This window comes from Tamandua tetradactyla, chromosome 5 (genome assembly GCF_023851605.1).
Source record: "Tamandua tetradactyla isolate mTamTet1 chromosome 5, mTamTet1.pri, whole genome shotgun sequence".
NCBI lineage: Eukaryota > Metazoa > Chordata > Mammalia > Pilosa > Myrmecophagidae > Tamandua > Tamandua tetradactyla.
The window spans coordinates 41,937,260-41,958,521 of NC_135331.1; the positions used below are offsets into that span (position 1 = coordinate 41,937,260).

Consider the following 21,262-nt stretch of genomic DNA (forward strand, 5'->3'; position numbering starts at 1 on the left):
AGGGACTGGAAGCCCCATAGTTGGACTCAGAGTGACCTTGGTGTGGCTTGCAGGTCCCAGTGGTTCTGTGAAATACTGGCCTTCACTAGGACAATGTGGCCAGTGGCAGGGAATGTGGGGAGACCATGGAGTGGTTCAGAGCAAATTGGGCTTTCTGGAAGGAGTTGGGAGTTTGTCTCATCAACTCCAGTCAACCATGCTCTGTGACGTCACCAAAGCAGTACTTGAACTCAGGTGCCCCAAATCTTGGAGCCTTGGCTATGTTAGAAGAATGTAGACCCTTCCTATTAAAGGAAGTTTGAAGCAAAGGATAACCTAATGTGACTCAGACTGAATTGAATTTGAGTTATGCAGCAGCACGTGCAATGCCTTTCTCTACTTGCCGTTTGAATAGAACAGAACATAAAGGAAACACTTAATAACTTACCCTTTGAACACTCAAACATAATTTCTGTAAAACAAAGTTAGTAAGTAGTATTTTCTGTAATAGAAAATCCTCTTTAACACAGCCTAATTTGAGAACTAAAACGTTTGGTTTAGTAATTCTTAGGTTCGGTTGGAATGTGTATATCTGGGAAGCACTGCATTTCTTAATTACGTAGTATTTCTGAAAGTATCTAGCACAGGAGTTAGGAAATGGGCTTTCTTAAACAAAGTTTTTTATTGCGAAATGCAACATATATACAAAAAAGCAATAATTTTCAAACTACATTTTAACAAGTAATTACGAAACAGATTTCAAAGTTTCGTGTGGCTTACTATTCTACATTTTCCGGTTTTTCCTTCTAGCTGCTCCAAAATGCTGGAAGCGAAAAGAAATATCATTATAGTGATTCAGCAGTCATACTCGCTTGTGAAATCCTATCTTCTCTGTTGTAACCCCTCCTTCTCCTTTGATCCTCCTCCCAGTCTGTAGGGGTCTTTGGGCTATGCCCATTCCAATTTTTCATGTTGAAAAGGGATGTCAACAATATAGGATGGGGGAAGGAATTAGTTAATATTCTTGAAGAGGCTGGCCTCTCTGGGTTTCAGGACTCATCTGGCCTGGAAATCCTCTGGAGGTTAGGTTTCAGGAAGGTAAACTTAGTGCATGTATCTTTTGTAGGATCTCGGTTAGAGCCCTAGGTGTTCTTTAGGGCGAAAAGGAATGATGTTCATTGGTGTGTGGCAAACCATGACAATTAGCAATGTGTTGCTGGAGCTTGCATGAGAGTAGCTTCCAGAATAGCCTCTCAACAATAGTGGACTTTTTGTGTGTGTGTATGCTGTTTGGTGGGGATCACATTTCATTCTTTTTCCGTGTGACTCTTCCATTATTTCAGTTCCATTTGTTGAATTTTGGAGGGCGGTGGGGCATGCCCAGGCTGGGAATTGAACCCGGGTCTCCTGCATGGCAGGGGAGAATTCTACTACTGAACTACCCATGCACCCCAATAGTAGACTTGAAAGGATTATTCATTCTACCAGATTTTCTCCATCTGGAGGGCCTGCTTTATCCATAGCTATATTGTGCGTTACACTACGTTGTCTCTTCTGCTTAGGCAGAATCCATTTGTTTTTAAAAATCAGTCATTTAGTTCTCATTTTAGCTTTCTGTTATATCCATTGACTAGCTATGTATGTCATATCATTCTATATAAATCAGACTTAAAGCAAAGATAAATAATTTTCTGGTGTTACTTCAAACTGCCATACAAATTGTGGTTTAAATTAACTAGGAAGCCTAATTTACCAAATGTTTTCCAAATAAGTATTTAGCCCTGTTACTTGAGTTTAGACTTGACCCAAGTCATCTAGAGACAATTAAATGTCTCTTTCCAATTTTTTGCCACTTTAAACTTTTCTGAGGACACTCATATCCCCTATTTCTTTTATATGAACTTGGCTCTTATCAGTGCCTTTAAAATCAACTTTTTCCAAAACTGGGATTGGATCCTTAGTGTCCAGATGTTGTTGTTGTGTATTTCTGGTTTGATTTTCCTGGATCCTGAGACCTCTTGGCTTCCAGTGCTCCCCACGACCATCATCGGCTTTTAGAAGCTGCTCTGACAAGGAGTGAGATGAGCCGTGGTGCTTCTGTTTCCTTTTCAACTCCTGCACCTCCACCCAAAACCCTGAGGCCATTCTAGTTTGGGTCACTCCTATTTTCTGAGCCATTTGACGGTTCACTCACTGATTTGGTCGGTCAGCCACCTGATGAAGCTTGGACAGCGGACCACACGTTCTGCTCTCTGAGAGCCAGTGTTGAACAAGGTGTGTCCCTGTTGTCAGGAACCTCATGATCTAATAAATGTGCAAGTGCCCAAGTGTCCAGAGTTTCCTGTACCTCACCATGCATGGCCCATTGTCATTTGGGTAGTGAAGGAGAATCAAGTGGTGGCTACATGGATGTCCTGTTTCTCCTTCCTGGGCTGGGAGTGACGCCTGCTGGGTTATATATGTCCACTTTGCAGTGTGGCCATGTGGTCATTCTGACTTTAAAATCCAAGTGTGTGACCTCTGTCACAGAGTCTGTCCTCAGGTCTTACTGCGGCGTGTTCTGCTGCCCCACCTGAATCTCATCACCACTGGAAAACATCTACCACAGCCCCAGCCCAGCTTCTAGAAGCTGCTCTGACCAGGAGTGAGATCTCAGGGGCAGAAGTCAGATCAAAGATGCCGTCTCAGAAGAAGGAGCTCATGGGAGGTGAAGAAGGCTGGGGGATTGAGTAGAAGACTCAGAGGTTCAGAACTGGCGGGCTTGTGTGTATTTGTCCCACAGATATGTTTTCTTCCCCCTACATGGAATTTCTTTAATTCAGTTGGCAGCATTTAAACATTAAGGTATTTTATATAAAACCCAGATTTCTAACTTCTTTTGAAAAATCACTCATCTGGTGGAATGTGGGAGAATGACGTCAAGGATGAGTGACTGTTGCAGGTTTTGGGCCTGTGCAACCAGAATGATGGACTTGCCATATCCTGAGATGGGGACACTCTGGGTGAAGTAGATTTGTGGAGGCAGAGATTGATTTGAGATATTTTTAATACATTAAGTTTTGGATGCATATTAAGCATCCTAGTGACAATGTGGAGTAAATAAATAGATGTAAATGTTGGGTGTTCAGGAGAGAGGCCTCTGAGAGACGTAATTATGGGAGTTGTGCACATATAAAGGATTATATAATCATGAGACAAGATGATGTAACCAAGTGTATGATTATAGATAGAAAAGAGTCCTGAAGTCTGAACCCCGAGACAGGGAAATGTGAAGGAACAGGACAAGATATGGAGAAGAGCAAAGCAAGAGGAAAACCAGGAAGTGTGGTGTTAAGCCAAGCAAGGAGACTATTTCAACAGAAAGGAGGGATCATCTCTGTCAAATGCTGTGATGATTCAGCTAGGAGGGCGACTGAAAGTGGGCTGTGGATCTGGGATGTGGCCGTCACTGGTAACTTTGGCAAGATCACATCTCGGAGGGGATGGCAGAGAAAGCTTAATTGAAGTGGGGCCAAAAGAATGGAGGAGAAGAAGTAGAAACAGTAAATACAGACAACTCTTCTGAGGCATTTCACTTGAAAGGGGAACAGAGAAATGGGGTCGTAGCTGGGTAAGAATATGCAGTCAAGAGAAGGTAGTGTTTTTTTTTTTTTAAAGAAGGAAGAAGTTACAACCTGTTTGTATGTTGATGGGAATGATCCAGGAAGGAGAGAGCTAATGATGCAGAAAAGTGAGGGAAGACCCATGAGAGTGAGTGACATCCTTGAATAGGTGATACTGGGTTGGTCGTAGTGCACAAGTGGAGAGGCTAGTTTCAGATAAGAGCTGAGACAGTCCACCCTTAGCAACAAGAAGGAAGGCAGAGGATTTGTGCATGGATGCAGGTGGGTAGGTGGTTTTTTTTTTGGCTGAATAAATGAATGGGTAGTCAGATAGTAGAGACTAAGAATGATGTGCTACCCCCCCCGGACATCTCCCTGGGCCCAGGGCTTTCCCTGACCTGCTTTGCGGAGATGCCAGCCTGGTGGGTGCTGTAGGTGATTAGGTTAGGTTAGGTCTGGGTTATGGAAGTCTGCATTTCAGTGCTGATGGGGTTGCGGTTTCCTGCGGATTATTGGGATTGTTATTTACCTTGAAAGGCAGGAGCCTGCAACCCGTAGTAGCCACAGTCACTTGCTGCTTGGAAGCAGCTGTCTCCTGCAGACTGGACGTGCCTTCTCTCTACCCCGCCATCCCCCACCTCACTGGGTCTGCTCCTCTGCATCGCGCCTGAGCTCGTGACTCGTGGTTTAGATTGTGAGTGGGTAAGAGAAGGAACTTTGTAGGTGAAAGTGGAGAAATGGCTGACGAGTTGTACGGGAAGGAGGGTTTGTGTGTGGCTGTGCGGGAGTGAGTCTGGGGACTGGGTGAGTGGCGATGTCACAGAGGATGGGAGTCAGTGATGTGGGCAGAGAATGGTTGGCACCGCTGCCACGTTTCACTTAGCTCGCTGTGTCCCACAGAAGGGTCTCTCCAGCAGTGCCTTCTCTTTCCCGGTTCTCTAACTGAATGTTGTCCTTAGAGAGCTTAGGGAGAACTAAAATTGCTCCTGTGTGGCACAGTCATGGGTTAGTTCCTTTTCCATCCTAGGCAGTTCTGTGTCTAATCCAGAAATTACGGACTGTGTTTCTCAGCTGCTGAACTAGTCATGAAAATTCTATCTGCTAAACTAGTCATGAAAATTCTATCTGATCTTATGGTGACATCAGGTCACAGGGATTATTTAAATGGCTAACATAAGCAGTATTGTTGCTGGTTCCAGTTCAAACTGTGTCTTGTGATCTGGACGTCGCTTTTGAGATTCTATCAAGTTAAAATTAGAGCACTTATTTTAAGAGATGTGTGCAAGCTGAGACCAGTCCTCATTACTGCGTCAGAATGAATGGCTCTCAGTAACTTAGAGACAATTGTGATATGTACCCAACTTCTTTTATTATTATTATTCCTGGCTGGTAATTTGGTAGATAAATCCGGGAGTGAGTCAGTGATTCTTCTGGTTATCCTTGTTCTGGGTTGAGGTCAGTTATACTTTATCTTCTGACATCAACATTTCCCCTTCTTATTTACCAGTTCACTATTTTGCTTTTAGTCAAGAGTCATAAATTCTGGCTGGTCCTGATTGAAAAGTTGTCCCTTGGTTGGGTTGATAGTAATGCTAGAAAAATACCCTGGGCCACCCTTCTGCAAGGTTCACCCCCAAGTTTGCGTTTAGGCTGAAGTATTTCTTTTAGGCAAGAAACAATTTCCCCTTTTAGTTATGACCTCTTCTCTTATTTCATTTCGATATGGTTATTTTGGATTGTCATACATGACTCAAGAATAAATTGATTTTAAAGGATAGAGAACGTATTCCTCAAGGAATGTGATTAAGATGTAAAAATAATTGCCTGAAGCTTATATGTAGGTTAATTGAAACTCTAGTACATAAACCAGCCTAGTGCTTGAAAACTTTTGCTCATCTTTTACAACTGTCTAATTATAAAAGCTAATAGAGAGTGGGCCGCAGGGGCTCAGTTGGTAGAGTTCTTGCCTGCCATGCCTGAGACTTGGGTTCGATTCCTGGTGCCTGTGCAAAAAAAAAAGCTAATGGAGGAGGGTGCACAAGTGTTTCTGTGGTAGAATGCTCACCTTCCATGTGATGTGGGAGACCTGGGTTGGATTCTTGGCCTATGCACTTCCCAAATAGACAAACAAACCAACAAAAACAAACAAATGGTGCTGCAATAATAGGATACTCACATGGAAAAAGAATGAAAAGTGACCCTATCATACAACATACAAAAAAAGAAAAAGCTAAAGGAACAAATCCTTGAGGCTCCTTCAGTGTATAGATAGTTGTGTCTGTACAGTGAGAGCACAGCTATATAATTAGAGTGACTCCCAAACCTACATAGAAAGTGGCTGGTGTTGGGCCCAGACAAGTACCCCTTATATCAGGCCCTGATGGCAGGCCCAAGGCAGCCCTAGATGATCTCCAGGATCTTACTTGTGGATGGCTACCTTATGCAAACCGCAAAAGCTGTCTTCGCTTTCCTCCCACCTTCCTGTCTGTGCCCCATTTCTCCACTTAGCAGCTGTCTTACTTTCTACCTCTTCTCCCTTCACCCCAGAGGGCCCCAGGTACTGGCTAGAACCTCTTCTTATAAATAGTCCTTGCTCTAAAACTTGTTTTCCTCCTCCCATGCCCACCTCAGTCCATTTCCATAGCCCTGTTAGGTGAGTGGCCAGTATTTAACTGTTAGGTTAAAGTAATTGCAATACTAAAGCATGTGAAAAAAGAGTTCCATTCCTTACTATACAGAGTGAGAGGACTCACCGTAGCCTGAACTCTGTTTCTGCAACCCATTACATTCGAAGCCTTTGCATGACTTTTGTGCATTCTCACCTCTTTCTTACTAACTCTGGTGCTTCTCTCTGCCATCCTACTTCTGAAAACTCATGCACTGTTTCTGGCTGCCCCTCAATACCCTGGCCACATCCCTCCATCAGTTTTTCAAGAAACATACTCACATCATTTGCTTTATGACTTTTTTGTTTATTTTGTTTTTTGCTGATGATTTTGGTAGCCGCTGGGAGTTGACATCAAACTGTGCAGCCTTTCACAATCCTGCTGACCTCTTTTGTCCTCTGCGCCTTCCTTCCATCTCACTGACACCCAAGGAGTTCCTTGCCTTGGGCAGAGAGGACCGTTCTCCCTACATCTAGGACCCTTTAAGATATCAGCTTTTTCTTCAAATGGTGTTACCAAGGAATTTCTTTAACTCAGACTGCTCTGTCTATAAAAGGACGATCCCAGTGGATCTGGTTTTTGACTGCATATGGTAGAACAGGTAAAGAAGGGATTTTGAGGAAAAAGGACCCTTCCCCTGCCCCACAGAGGGTAACGATGATTTAGTATTGAAGAGGCACTTGGAGATTCTGGGTTCATAAAGGTGGAGCCCAAGGCCTGAGGCACAGGAAGATGCAGGGTGACATCTGTCCGCAAATGGAACCCCCAGATGGTGATGTTCATGTGGGAGGTGGCTGTGCAGCATGGAGGCGGGAGGTTGGAAGAAGCCCTGAGGAAGTTGTGGGCAGGACCGGAACCGTCTTGGGGCACAGACAGAGCCAGAGGCTGAGCTCTGCTCCACGGAGTCCTGGGCCCTCTTACTGTTCAGGTGACTGATGCTGCAGTGGCATCCCAAGGTGCCCTGGAGTGTTCCTTTCCTGTGCCATGAGCTCTGAAGCCTCACATCACAGAGTCAGGACAAGGAAGGACCACACACATCGTCCAGCACAATCCATTGTGGTCACCTGCTAACCCAAAGAAGTGCTGGCCATTTCACAGTCTGCTCTCCTTCCCCCAAGCATTGTGTGTACTGCATCCTTCTGTGATGTTTGTGTTCAGGTGCTTGCTTTGCAACTTTCTTTTTACCTATTGTTAACTTTCTACTGCTTTATCCTTGACATGGAGTATTTCCTGGGCTCATTAGGCACTTCTCTCGGATCTACCATCTGTAGGTGGGAAGTGATCTGTGGGTTAACTCATGTCACTCTCAGACAATGTCCTTGTAATTCTGAGAGTGTCTTACAGTAACAGCCTAGGTTGGTCAGGAGCCTGGCTGCTGGAACCAAACAACCGGCAGGCTGCCTGGGTGGAATCCCAGCTGTGTCATTCTCCAGCCGTGCCTTCCTGGACAAGTTCATACCTCAGTTTCCTCCTATGGTTGTTTGGAATTTGAAATAATGCATGCAAATGTTAACCAGTGCCTCGCACATAGTAAGTGTTCAATATATGTTAGCTGCTATTATTATTATTATTACTGCTTTATCATTTTGAACTGTCAAAGGGCAGGTCAGAAAGGAATAGGATTTCTGCTATATTCATGTTTATTTTACCTTAATAGTATTCCTACCTCCTATGTAATGGCGGAGTCTGACATTTAAATGAGGTTCAGGCAGATTGTGAGTTGAACTTACTGGTCAGTTAATATAGCAGAGGCAAACAAATGCTGTGGCTCTGGCAGGGAAGTGAATGTCTGAGAGGCAGAAGGAACACCTGTACCTTGAAGTGTGTTCCATTCTGGTTTTAGGCCTAAATGTTTATAGTATAAGGACAGGGTAGTCTGCCCAGTGCCCTCACCCCCCGACACACACACACATACACACACACACACACACACACACGCACGCACACCATCGCTAGCATGGGTTCTCCCTTCATTAGAACATTCATTGAAGGCAGTTGTCTTAATCCTGTCCACATTCCCAGCCCTTGTCCAGGCTCCGTGTCCTGTACAGAGTCTCCTCTGAAAGTCCCCACCGGCCTTAATTGCTTTGGAATTCCTGTTGCCCTTAATGTCGCTGCTTCCTGGTAGCCCGGACTTGTTGCCTTATGCTATTACTGACTTTTATGTAGATGACCCCACTCCTTTTTGGATGAAAGTCTCTTGGGCCACAGTCTGATACGTCCTTCGTGTTTCCTTTCACGGTGCAGATCGTGCTTCATGCATCATAGTTGCTTATAAAATTTTAATTGTTTGAGAAATGATAGCCCTTGTGTATAAACTTGGTCCTTAGGATTTCTGTCTTTTCGAGGATAAAATCTAGAGCACCTATATGTTTGTGTGTAAAATAATTCTCTGTTTAAAGAGGAAGCTTGGGGATATCAGTTATCCACTTTGGTTTCAGAAGAAATGCATTTCCTGGGATTCATCAAGTTGGAATTATGATCCTAAAACAAAAAGCATCAATTGTGTGCATAGATTTCCTCCCAGCCAGAGCAGAACAGTTCTTTTTAAGAAATTATTTATTGTGAAATATAGTGTATATATATATATATATATATTAGTGTATATATATATATATACACACATACATACAGAGTTGTCTATACAACAAAAAAATTTGCAATTTTTAAAATATCTACCACCCAAGTTAAGATATAAAACGCAGCCAAAAGTACCGTAGAAGCTCCTTTTGTTCCTTCACAATCATTAATTTTTCTCTTCTCCCCCAGAGAAACAGTATCATAAAATTTGCATCGATTGTAATTTCTCCTCTTTGAGTAGTATGTTTTTGTTGTCTTTTTTCACCTTTATTTAAGTGGAATTATGTGTATATATTTTTATTTGACTTGTTTTTTCAATATAAATGTTTTTTTTAAATGCATCCATATTACTTCAAGGTGTGTATAGTAATAGTTCATCCATTTCCACTGCTGTGTGGTATTCCGTGGTATAAATACACCAAAAGTTGTTTGTCCATTAAAAAATAGAATGGATAAATAACCATAAAATCTTGATGGCACGCAACGATAAGCAAGTATTTCTTACTCAGGTGTCAGGGTTGGCTGGGGCAGCTCTGATAATCCCAGTTGGGTTTGGACACAGGCCACAGTTTTGGTCCTTCTACTCCACCTATCTTATGCTTCTGGAACTAGCAGGGTACTCAGGGCATGTTCTGCTGGCAGAAGTTGCATATTCTGCAGCTTCTCAGAGAGGCTGGACAGAAATCAGCAGTGCTTCTCACTATCACTTTTGCCCCCATTCCATTGGCCAAAGCAAGTCGTGTGACCATGCCCTGTATCTATGAGGCAGAGATACACACTCCCTCCTGTGAAGATCTGGAGAAGGAGTGAATACTTTATGAACAGTAATCTAACGTGGACATTTGGGTTGTTTCCATTTATGACTATTTCAGAAGAACTTCTGCTGTGAGCATTTTGATGATGTCTCCTATTATACGTGTGCAAGAGTTTCTTTAGGGTGTATACCTAGGAGCCGTGCTTTGGTTTTATAGAGCATGAGCATTTTCAGCATTACTAGGTATTACCACCAAATGGTTTTCGAAGTAGTTGCGCCTTTCTCATGAGTGATGATTGGCATTCCAGGTGTTGCAATGAACCATTACTTTCTTTAGATTCCCTACTGTATTTAACACATAACTGAACTAAAATTTCTGCCACTTTTTTCCCCCAACCACTACTGCAGGATGGAAAAGTGCATTGTTAAGGCTACAGAACAAAGTGGCTGCTTGCTTTTTTGTCAGCACGCAGAATCTGCTAACCATTTCAATTTGTGTTCATTTGGCAGGTTTGGTGCAAATGCCAAAGTTGTGCATTTCCTGGGACGAATCAAACCATGGAATTATACCTATGATCCCAAAACAAAAAATGTTAAAAGTGATGCCCATGATCCCTTGATGATACATCCAGAGTTTCTCAACCTGTGGTGGGACATTTTTACCACCAGTGTTTTACCCCTGCTTCAACAATATGGCCTTGTCAAAGACACCTTTTCACACCTGAATGTGGTAGGTTCTCTTTTTGGCTTTCAGATAATTTTTATTCTGCAATGTTGTTTTGTTTTGTTTTGTTTTTTAATTTGAAATATCACTTTATATAGATGAGATGGGGAATATTTACTGGTACTTTAAACAAGGAGATAAATAAAATTTTCTGGAAAGAAAACAATGGCTGTCTCAGAGTGGAAAGGTATTATCAGCAAAGACTGAAGCCAAAGTAGGTTTTGTGTCAAAGTTCATAGGTTTTGAGAGCATACGAAACATTTTTAGAGTTTTTAAATATACATAAACATCTTGTAAGTATAAAATTCTTAATCTGTTGTCCTATGAAAAATTCTGAGGTTCCTAAAGTGGTAATCTATAAAAATAAAGAATGTTCGTTCCATTTCATGTTTAGAAATTGTGACTATTTAAATATTCTTGTTTTGGAGTGCATGGGTGGTCCTGTAATAGAAGGCTCACCTTCCATGCGGGAGACCTGGGTTCAATTCCCAGACCACGCACCCCACCCCCAACCAAAAATGTTAAATATCTGTTTTGTATCTGCTTAGAAGTAATGGCAGTGAAAATCACAATAATATGAATATACAACAAATACTTTTCTGGGATTACTTTTATTTCCCACATTTATATCTTGGGGTTATTACAGGCTACTGAAAAATTAATATCTTTGTAGGATGGAGAGGACATGTTGATATCTGCAATAACCACGTTTTAACATCTTTTCTGATTTTAAAGGTCTTCCTCTGAGGTTTATTCCTTTGGAAGAGGATGAGGACTTAAAATGCTAAGTTGTGTATTAAGATATAACGAACAGAATTTATCGGGGAAATTGTAATTAATTTCAGCCATATATACAATCCCATTGAATCTACCCAAATACCTTTGAATTCCAGTACCTTTAAATAAATATATACATGTATACCTATACTTACATATGCATAGCAGCAAAAACAATCAAAATTTGGTTAACCCATTTTCTGTTAAAAATAATGACTTGTATTCATTTGGCTTCTTCTTTCTCAACTAAGATTTCCAGTACCTTCTCACCTCAGAGCTTTTGTAAAGGATAGCACCATATTCTCTCATGGTACACTTTAAGTTGATGGCTTATTTATACATAATGAGAATCAAATTTAATTTAAAGTAGGTTTGTCCCATTTCCTGCACATTTACCCTCTTCCTTCTGCTTTCCAAGGTCTGAGAATTATGAACCAAAGAAAGGTGAAGATGGGAACTGAAAGTTGTTCAAAACCAAGCAGATTATTCAATGATTAAAAAAAGAATTAAGATTAAATTACAAGAAGCTAAAAGAATAGATGCTACTCATTAATACAGATGAAAGCTTGGACCCATGAGTTTAATACATAGTCTCAAACCATTTTAGCTTTTATTCTTATAACGTTTACTTGTGGTGTGGCTCTCTGGGCAGGTTCTCTCTGAAAGCTTAGTCTCTAAGGTATTCATTTTGTTTAAGTTCTCAACCTTTCTGAGCCCACACAGATAGAGAATTTATCATGAGACTTGTGTTCCTTATCCATCTTACACTTTCTAATGAACTGTTTGCAGCTTTCAGACTTGGTCTATACACTGGCTTTCTCTTGTGGCTTCTGTAGAAAGGTATGCAGAACTTAAACATTAACCCTAATTACTTTGTTCTCCCAATGTTTTCACTGAGTCAAGAAGTCTTCATTTTGTTAGGAGAAAAATCATATGACCCTTGTACTTTTGCGTCTTTTTTTGTTTGTTTGTTTCATGTAATATTTTTTAATTTTTGCTACTTTGCATGATAATTCATCTGGCTTTTCTCACCTTCTTCAGTTTATTACATTTTCTGAAATGTTCTGATTTCCAGCTCTCAAGGAATCTGATTATGCTCTCTTTCTAGGAAGATGCCTCAGGAGCCATATCCCATCTGTCCCTTGGGGAGACTCCAGCTGCAGCACAGCCTTTTGTATCCTCAGAAGAACGGAAGGAGCGGTGGGAGCAGGGCCAGGCTGATTACATGGGAGCCGATTCCTTTGACAACATCAAGAGGAAGCTTGACACTTACCTCCAGTAGACACTGTCATTTTTCTGTGAACACATCTATTTCACGGGCACTTGTTTCTGATACTTAGTTATCTAGAACTGGGTTGAGAAAGGTCTGTTACAGTTGCTAGAGGCTTTCACTAAAACTCATCAGATGATGGGTTTTTGCGGGACAACAGGTGAGAACTGGGCAAAAGTTGTAAAGTAGCACTTCTGTTACAACGACAGTGTTATGCTTTTTAATCCTACACTTATTCAGTTAATGTTTCAGAAATTCTTAATTAATGCTGATTGCCATATGTGGTAAGGGAAACTCAACATTAAGCTATAACGATGACTATATCAGTTCTAAAACGTGTGGAGCTAGGCTCCGTCTCCCTTCAGAATGGGGACATGGCATCTGTTCCTTGCTTGCTTGTTGCACCTTTCACTAGAACTGCATTTTAGAATTGCCCAGAGGCTACCAGAGTGATTGTAATTCTGCTTTCAGGTAAAAGAAGCTCATACACTTCTGAGTGATTCATAAACATTATCAGCAAAGGGAGTTAACCCATTTCACTGCCTAGTCTTAGCATCTGAAGATGTTCACCAGTTTTCTATGTACAGTAAGGCAGCATGCTAAAATATTTTTGTTCAGTTCTGTATATCTGAAAATAGCAGTGTGTTCTACGAATGATTACCTGCAGTGGCACTCTGTATGAAAAATAAAGACTTATCGCCATGTCTTGGTTGTCTAAATTAAGGATTTTTCCCCTATAAGGGGAAGTATCAGTTCATAATTTGTGGAATTTATCAGTTTTCAAAACCAGTTATAAAGCTGGATACTGAAATACAAGCTTTAAAATTTTGTTTCTAAATATCTAAGATTTAAGTAGTGCTCTCCAATGATGGTAATAGATCTGATAGAGAATAGTGACATCAAATTTATCTAGTTTATCACCCAGTTTGTATCTCCATGTTAAATGGGCATCTACCTGTTTTTGACATTATAACCTTAAAATCATTATAGGTTTATTGTCAGTCCCTGAACATACGCACTCGTCTTTCAGACTGTTAGAATCAGTATTGGACCTACTGCTTTCTAATGGTTTTGTTCATGACTTCAATGATAGAAACAGAAATGTAAAGCATATTTATTAAATTTACAGGTGATTTTAGGTTACAAGGGATGGCAAACTAGGGAGGGGTAGAATCCAAAATGACTTTAAAATTAAACACAGCTATTTTATTGTAGAAAACAGAAAATTGGCTAGGTATACAGATGATGACAGGAAGAAACTTTAGAGGTTTAATTGGACAGAAACTGCAAAGGCTTTGGAGTCTTGGAGGTCACACTTTTTCATTTTCTTAAAGTCTTGGAAGTCACATTCTTTCATTTCTATAGTAATATCCTATTGGTTACATGGCTCAGGCCTAATCAGTGTAGGTGTGAATGAATGCACAGGGGCCTGGAGACCTGGAGGGGAGAACATTGTGGGCAACCGTGGAGTCTGGCTATAAGCGCTCAAGAAGAACGTGAATATTTACCTGAACTTGTAAAGGAACTCGATGGATGTAATGGATTTTCAGAGTCTCGAGATGTAGGGAATAGCTTTATAGGCCAAAGCATGTGCTTTGGATTTTATTCTAGATTCAACAATTGAATTTTATCAATGTAATTTATATGTATTCATTTTTTACTAATGGAAACTATAAACATACACAAAAGCAAAACAGTATAAAGAATCTTTCCATCATCCAGCTTTAACAATTGTCTTATTATACCCTCGCCTACTTTTTTCCTTGCTAATTTTGAAGCAAATTCCAGATATATAAATTCCACCCGTAAATATTTTGTTTAGCTTTAAAACAAGGACTTTAAAAATTACACCAAAAACTGATTCCAGGTTTCTTCCATTATCTTGTTTTTGACTTCCACTTTGTTCAAATAAGGACCTCAGTCTCATACAGTGCAATTGGTTGATTTATCTGGTGAGAATCTTGAGTTTCCTTACTCCTTATTTGCTGTTTGTTTCTTTCAACTACTTACTAAAGAATCCAGATTATTGGTCCTGTAGTCTCTCACATTCTACATTTTACTGATTGCAATTTGATAGGTTCCCTATCTTCTAAATTTCCTGTAAACTGATCTAGAGGACTGATCAGATTAAGTTTTGGCTTTTAAATTTCACTTCTAATTTTTTGGCAAGGACACTTTATAGTTGTTGGGTACTTCCAAAATTCTGGTTATGTTCTTATGACAACTGATGATCATTGCCTAAATTGCATGTCATTTCATTAGGGATTGGAAAATGGTGATAGTCTTATTTAGTAGCAGAAATATTTCTATAAACTTCCATTTATCAATAATTAGGTTATCTTGAGGTTTAGTTTCTATAGGATAAATGCTTCATCTTTTCCTCCTCACTCTCTGGTCTACAAAATAAGGAACTGGTTTCTCGCATCCTCCAAAGTAACCAAGCAGAATTTGGGGTGTTTTGTTTTAGTAGCATTAAGAATCAATGAATTTTAACATAGTTTATGATTCAGTCCATTGGAGTTATTAAGAATCCTCTATTTACCCAATCTTTGTGATTTAAATTTTAAGAACACTGCTTTTGCTTTTGTGTGTAAAGAAGCTCAAAAAAAAGGCCCAAAGAGTCAATGGGGAAGCTAGTTTAATGAAGTGGTCCTGGAGAGAAACAAGGATAGTCCAGGCTCCTTTTCACTAAGGGGAAGGCAGAGAAGTTACTCATGAATTGAATGTGAAGAGTGAAGAAAAGGATGAATTGAAAATTAGGGGCCAGAGTCACCAAGTCCCTAACCAGGTTGTTCCTGAATTAAGTTTCTTGCGCCTCATCCCTAGAGATTCTGATTTAGGAGGTTTAAATTGGAGCCATAGCATCTTCAATCCAACCAGTAAGCATTTCAAATGACTCTGACCCAAATGACACTTGAGAGTTTGTTACAATGAAGACTTACACTAAATACAATAGGTAGTCAGGGGGTTTTTAGCAGTAGTAAAGGCTTTCCTAAAGACAAGAGTTCCTTGAGTGACACAGGAAACATTACCATAAGTAACATCCATAAATAAAAATTCATGTGTATTGTTTGCCTTTTTAATGTCACAGAGATTTGGGGCATTAAGGAAAACTTAAGTCTTTATTTAAGACTTGGCTGCTTAAATAAAATACTGAGTCTGCCATAATTTGCTTTTTGCTTTACTCATTCCAAATGCAAAAATGTATTATAGTCCATTATGTTTGGATAATTCATTTGATAACATTTCTCTGAGTTTCAGATGCTGAAATTCAGCTTCCTTTAAGTAAAAACCATCTGGAAGAAAGCAGAGAGAAGAAAAGCTCAATATTTATTAGGTATTTACATATCAATTCTCATATCAATTCTATGATGCATATATAGTATCATTTTGCAGATAAAGAAATCAGAAGAAAGGTAAATGACTTGCAGACATCATAGAGTAATTCAAATTCTTTTATCTCTAACTCCAGGGCCCTGCTCTGCATTAAACAAACCTGTGGTCAAAACAGGCACTGGTTCGGTTAAAAAAAAAAAAAAGCAGAGATAAGAGAAACTTCTGTTTATAACCAGAAATACAAATTCCAGAAATCTGAGGAATAATTCAATTTAATAATAGAAAAGCTTTGATTTTGTTTGCTATGAAGATAGACAATGACCTCAAATAGGACTTTTACAAAGGCCTTCCTAAATTGGTTGCTTGAAATCATAAAACAAATGGATAAGAAAAAGTCCAAGAAACTTAGTTTTGAATTCTGTAAAGGCCTCAGCTTTACAGTACTTTTTTCCTGTTAATTTTATAAAGAATTTACCTTTTTTCAGTTTTTATTGGCCCACAGAGGCAAAACTTCTATTATATGACTATTTTATATTTTAGCTGGTTTCTGAGCCTGCAGCAGAGATGAACAGAAACCTAGTCTTCACAGAAATACCACTGCCTTATCACTGTGGTCATGCAATATGCCAACCAAATAATTAAGTGTATTTCAGAACTCTGCATCTGTATCAGAAAGGGTCATAAGATTCAAGGCTTTTTTTCCAACAAGAAAAAAGATATAAAAGCACCAAATTTGGTGGTGGTTGGATGGGAGTCAAACATCATTTGGTGTTAATTTTTGTGTTTACTACCTTTACTTACTCTCTATTTTTCACACGTAAGAGTAAGAGATAAAGTCCTAAAGTAGGGGGAAAAAGTTTACGTAATTTGTTGATTTAAGACTATTAACTTTTGCAATCAGATACACTGACAAGTTTACTACAGAAAATAGCATATAATGTACGGGAAGGCATCAAGTTACGAGCCTGGGAAGTCCCTGCTTGAGGTTAGCAGATTTCTTTTCCTTCTCTGGTCTTCCAAGGATATGCCTTAAGTTAAAGTGAAATATTAACTTCTCTATGCAAAGCTACAAAATTATACTGCAAAACCTTTTCCAGGGGTTAGTAAGATGTGTAAAGACAACAGTAACTCAAATTACAAGAACGTACATTTTTAGAGGTTATCAATATCCCTTTACTTTTTTATCATCTGGAACCAGTGATGGGTATAGATAGTATTGGCTGTAAGACAAACTTGTCCAGACAAAGATCAAATCTGTGTCTTTAAAGATCAGCTCCATGCGTGATTGAGGTCTATGGGGTATGATTCATGCATAAAGTAAACGTTTATCATAACTCCCCTTCCTTACACCTTTATCTGAAAGAAGTGTATTAAGTCTCCTTCACAAGACTGTATTTCGCATGAAATATTTGCCTTCTCATTTTCTTCGACATATTACTAGTGTGATTCTTAAAACACCTGCAATGTACTATTAGGAAAAAACCATACCCAACAACAAAAAATATTAGTTGAAGCTTCAAGAAACCATATCCTGGTTAATTTTATCTGTCTTTATTTTTAATAAACTATCATGCTGAAATGAATTCCAACAGTCTCAAAACCTTCCTAAAACAGTAGTCCATATCCCTGTCCTAATAAATAGAACACACATTTAACAATATATAATCTCTTTTTAATGACTCAACATTACTACTCATCACATTAACAGCTCTCTTGAAATTGTCTCTACTGGATGTAAAAGAAAAGACGTGCATAACTTTTGTTTTATCCACTGGTAAGAGAAATTATTTTGATGATTTTTAATTCTACTAAATGAAATCTCAGTCAACCAGTTATTTTAAAATTTTGGATACTTGGTTCAGGTTATGGAGGTAACTATACCATGTATATTAAAGTATGCATGTCATTAAAATTATATTCCTTTTTATGTAAAAATCAGTTTTTTCCAAGTAGAAATGGGTATAAATTTGTCAGAAAAAAAGTTTTCAGGAAGGATAAGCAGAGAGCTGAAAGAGTAAGAAATTGCCTATTTTAACCATTAAAAGAGCTGACTGGAAATCATAAATCTTTTACTCTTTCAAAATTTATTAGTAACTTAGGTATGTCAAAAGATTCTATCCAGATATGCAGTGTAAATGTTTTTCTCCTTTTTTAGCAATAAGGCTTTGTGTTTTTCTCTTATTTATCACAAAGTACGAATATATTAACATGGAAGTTAGTATCACTGCAGGGAAGTTTTCCCATCATCATTCACAGCTTTAAGTATTTTGAGCTTTTTATTCAGACATACTACACAAATAAGGGGCTAAATTCCATAATGTAGAACTTGTATGGGAGATTACTCCATACTTATGAATTAAATGAGGGAAAGCTTTTATTCTCTGTAGGATTATACCTTTTGCATATATTTTAAAGTTAAAAACTTAAGGTTAGTATATTTAATCCCACAAAGTTTGCCTCATGATTCTAATGTACCTCATCCAAATTCTAAACAATAGAACTTTGGCAAATGAGAAAAAAATATGCCAACATCTCTGACATTCCCCAACAGAAAACAAACTGCCTGAGGACAGTTTCATTGGTACTCGTGGGTAACACTGTTAACTGATTAGGTTTATTTTCTTGGTTAACCATTTCTAATCCTAGACCTGTAATTAAGGCAAAATCTACAATGATCCACTGTCAGAAAATACCATTGTCCAATAAAAATAATTGGAACTAGTTTTTCCAAGGCATTTAAAATGAACTTAAAATACATATATATTTTTTGATTTCTGAACAAGAAATTCATAGTGAAATTGAGCAAAAATAAAAAAGGATGAATACAGGTAGATTATCCTTAGTGAAATCACTGTACTTATGTACTGTCAGTAAAAGGCAAATTATGTAAAATAGATATTATCCTTCACAGAAGTGTGAAATTTAATGAAGCTTAATTTCCTTTAAAGTAGTCATTAAAACTATGAAACTGAAACTAATAAAATGTTTGAAACTTTTATTGATTTTAAAGTTAAAACAAAATCCAGTTTGAACCACAAGTGAGAATACAATGTCTTCAATATATTTCTAAAGCTATTCTACACAATGTAACAATGAACAGCATAGCATAATATAACGTTTTCATGCCAGTGGCTTATATATTTTCTTAGGATGAACTGAATTTTTTTAAACACCATTAACAGAACTGTACAAAAAACAAGGAAGGTATTTTTTAAATACCAAACTTACCATTATGAATGTGTTTAAAAACACAACTCTGTAAATGTTTGGGTAAAGAAGCAAACCAAGTTTGTAGGTTTGCCTTTTTCAGTAAGGAGCAGGTTGTGTTTTTTTGCCAAAAAACTTTTTATATTTAATACCACTAGATTATTGGTAGATAGGGAAACCACATATCCTATTTCATTGGATTTTGATCAACCTAATTTTTTTTTCATGTAATGAAGGTTGGGACTTCTATTCATTGTATCAGTTGACTAGTCCTAGAAGGCAAAGAACTTCTCTATTGCTCCTGATACTAGTGGACAAAACCCCAAATTATTATTCTTCACTTATCCCTGCAGAAAGGTCTTTAGTCCTTTTCATCAGCCCTCTACCCCACCTCCTACCAGTGAGAAAATCTACAGTGGGAAGATTCTAACCCACTGCTGCACTGAAGCCAAGAGAGAGGGTCCAAGGAGAGGAGGGCTTAAGCTGGTGATAGACTTGGCACATACTTTAGATCTGTGCCCTGTAACACAACATTGCCTCCAATCCCCTCCACTCATACTGTAAGTAAAATCCCAATTGTTAAGTCTGTAACATCAAACATGAAGCTTCTCTTATTGCAGTAATTAATCTTTCTTTTAATTAACAAAATAAGGTTCCCCTTAAGGCAAAAACACCACTGACTACCTAGCCTGCTAAATTTATATCTTGTTTATTTTAAATGTGACTGTGAGTCTTCTAAAATTCCTTGGTAATTATTGAGTTTGCTTATTCACAAAAAATGAAGAAAAAGTTGACCAATTCCATAGGCAGACATTCCAAAATGAAACTGATTCTAAATACGTATAACAAAGATGCTTTTACATTAAGGATTAAGATGTCTTTAAGAGTTGAAACAACAGTCATCCCGTCCAATTTCCATCCTGCTATCAAGCCTCCTACATACAGTAGTCTTCTGAATTATAAAAGTTCATAAAGTTATTTCCCAAAAAACTACATAAATAAAAGTTATCTATTTATAGAAATATCTATTTAGCAATTCCATAATTTAAATATTCAAATCAAAATGGGTAAACTGGTTCCTTCCCACCCCCATATTCTGTATATACATCCTAAACATCAAGTTACATTTAAACAATGAAGTACCAGCTGACTAAAATGAAGAAAATGGTGCTATGACAGAGTCCTTAATTGTTTCATGAACATAAAATCGCAAGTAATTTGCTAACCTGGACTTTGGTCTCTCATTTATGGTTTGGTTCTGGAATGCAAATAAAGTTTTTTGAATGTCCAATAAATCTCTTGGATGGTCTATATATAAATTGTTTACAAGGACTGTGAATCCACTGCTTTGTCGAATAAGCAAATGTATCTAATATGGAAAATAACTCTTTATTTGGTCAAAAGTATAAAACGCTTGGCCTTATTCTGAAATACGAAAAAGCTGAGTACTTCGAAGTTCTATGAAAATACTCAGCATACATACTATGAAAAGTTGAATAACAAAGTAACTATTTTTTCTCAAAAAAAATTTGAGGCCACAGTATATAACGGAACTTATTGCTATTTGAAATACTGTTAAAAATAGGATCATATATAGAAGAAGTTATGTGTCAACAATATTTCTTTACTGATAAAAAAATGATATGCCCCCTTTTGAAGACATACTCTCTAGGTTTCATTTCTAAAACTTCTGTATGTTATCTGACCAAACTGACCTTATCAAAATCCCACAAATTATAAATCAATTAAAGTTCTGATTTCATTAATTTTAGCTTGCTTCACTTCATTAGCATTTGTTTTTTTGGTTCCAAAGGCTCCAGCTGCAAGTTCTCTCTTTGTGTTTTGTATTTTCAGCATATTTTCTTCGACAGAGTCTTTCACAATGAACTTCAAAAAGAAAAAAAAAATTAAAGCCATTAAGTACTTTTTAGGTCAAAATATTTAAAAATCTCTAATATTTAAAAAAAAAAACTCTACAAAAATTAAGTTAACTATTATTGAGAAGCTAACAATATTTCCCAGGAAAAAAAAAGAGACATGATGAGAATGTCATACTTATAAAGAACTTTATTTTCTTACAAGCATTAAATAACCATCAACAAAGTCCAGTAGCAGCCTATCAGAAACTGGTTTAACTCTCTTTTTTTTTTTCAATATACAGTGAGAATATTTAGAAAATGATATAATAACTAAAGCCGAGCACTGCTTTCTCTCATTACTCAATACTCATTGAACCAAGAATAGAAGACATGTCCTCAATCTTATAAGGGTATTTACCAGATACCTTACTAAGAACACGCATAATATAAAACAGTAAATATTCCCAAGAAAGACAAGAACAAGTCAAGAATGTTCTTTGCTATCACT

At 38.1% G+C, this 21,262-nt stretch overlaps 2 protein-coding genes across 5 annotated transcripts in view; one reads left to right on the plus strand and one right to left on the minus strand.

Moving 5' to 3' along the window:
• Nucleotides 1-13,056, plus strand: part of GYG1 (glycogenin 1) — a 35,313-nt gene extending 22,257 nt beyond the window's left edge. Inside the window, exons 6-7 of the mRNA XM_077160745.1 lie at nt 10,092-10,311; nt 12,191-13,056. Of these exons, the coding sequence (XP_077016860.1) occupies nt 10,092-10,311; nt 12,191-12,364 (394 nt within the window). The 3' untranslated portion in view covers nt 12,365-13,056. The remainder of the gene's footprint in view (nt 1-10,091; nt 10,312-12,190) is intronic.
• Nucleotides 13,057-15,417: 2,361 nt separating this feature from the next.
• Nucleotides 15,418-21,262, minus strand: part of HLTF (helicase like transcription factor) — a 76,437-nt gene continuing 70,592 nt past the window's right edge. For 3 of the 4 annotated variants that reach the window (XM_077160744.1, XM_077160743.1, XM_077160742.1), the window contains exons 25-26: nt 20,611-20,782; nt 15,418-15,648 (exon numbers count right to left, since the gene is read on the minus strand). In XM_077160744.1, the coding sequence (XP_077016859.1) occupies nt 20,630-20,782 (153 nt within the window). In that variant the 3' untranslated portion in view covers nt 15,418-15,648; nt 20,611-20,629. Of the gene's footprint in view, nt 15,649-18,666; nt 20,783-21,262 lie in introns of those variants that run through there. The other variant, XM_077160741.1, reaches the window with a different exon arrangement.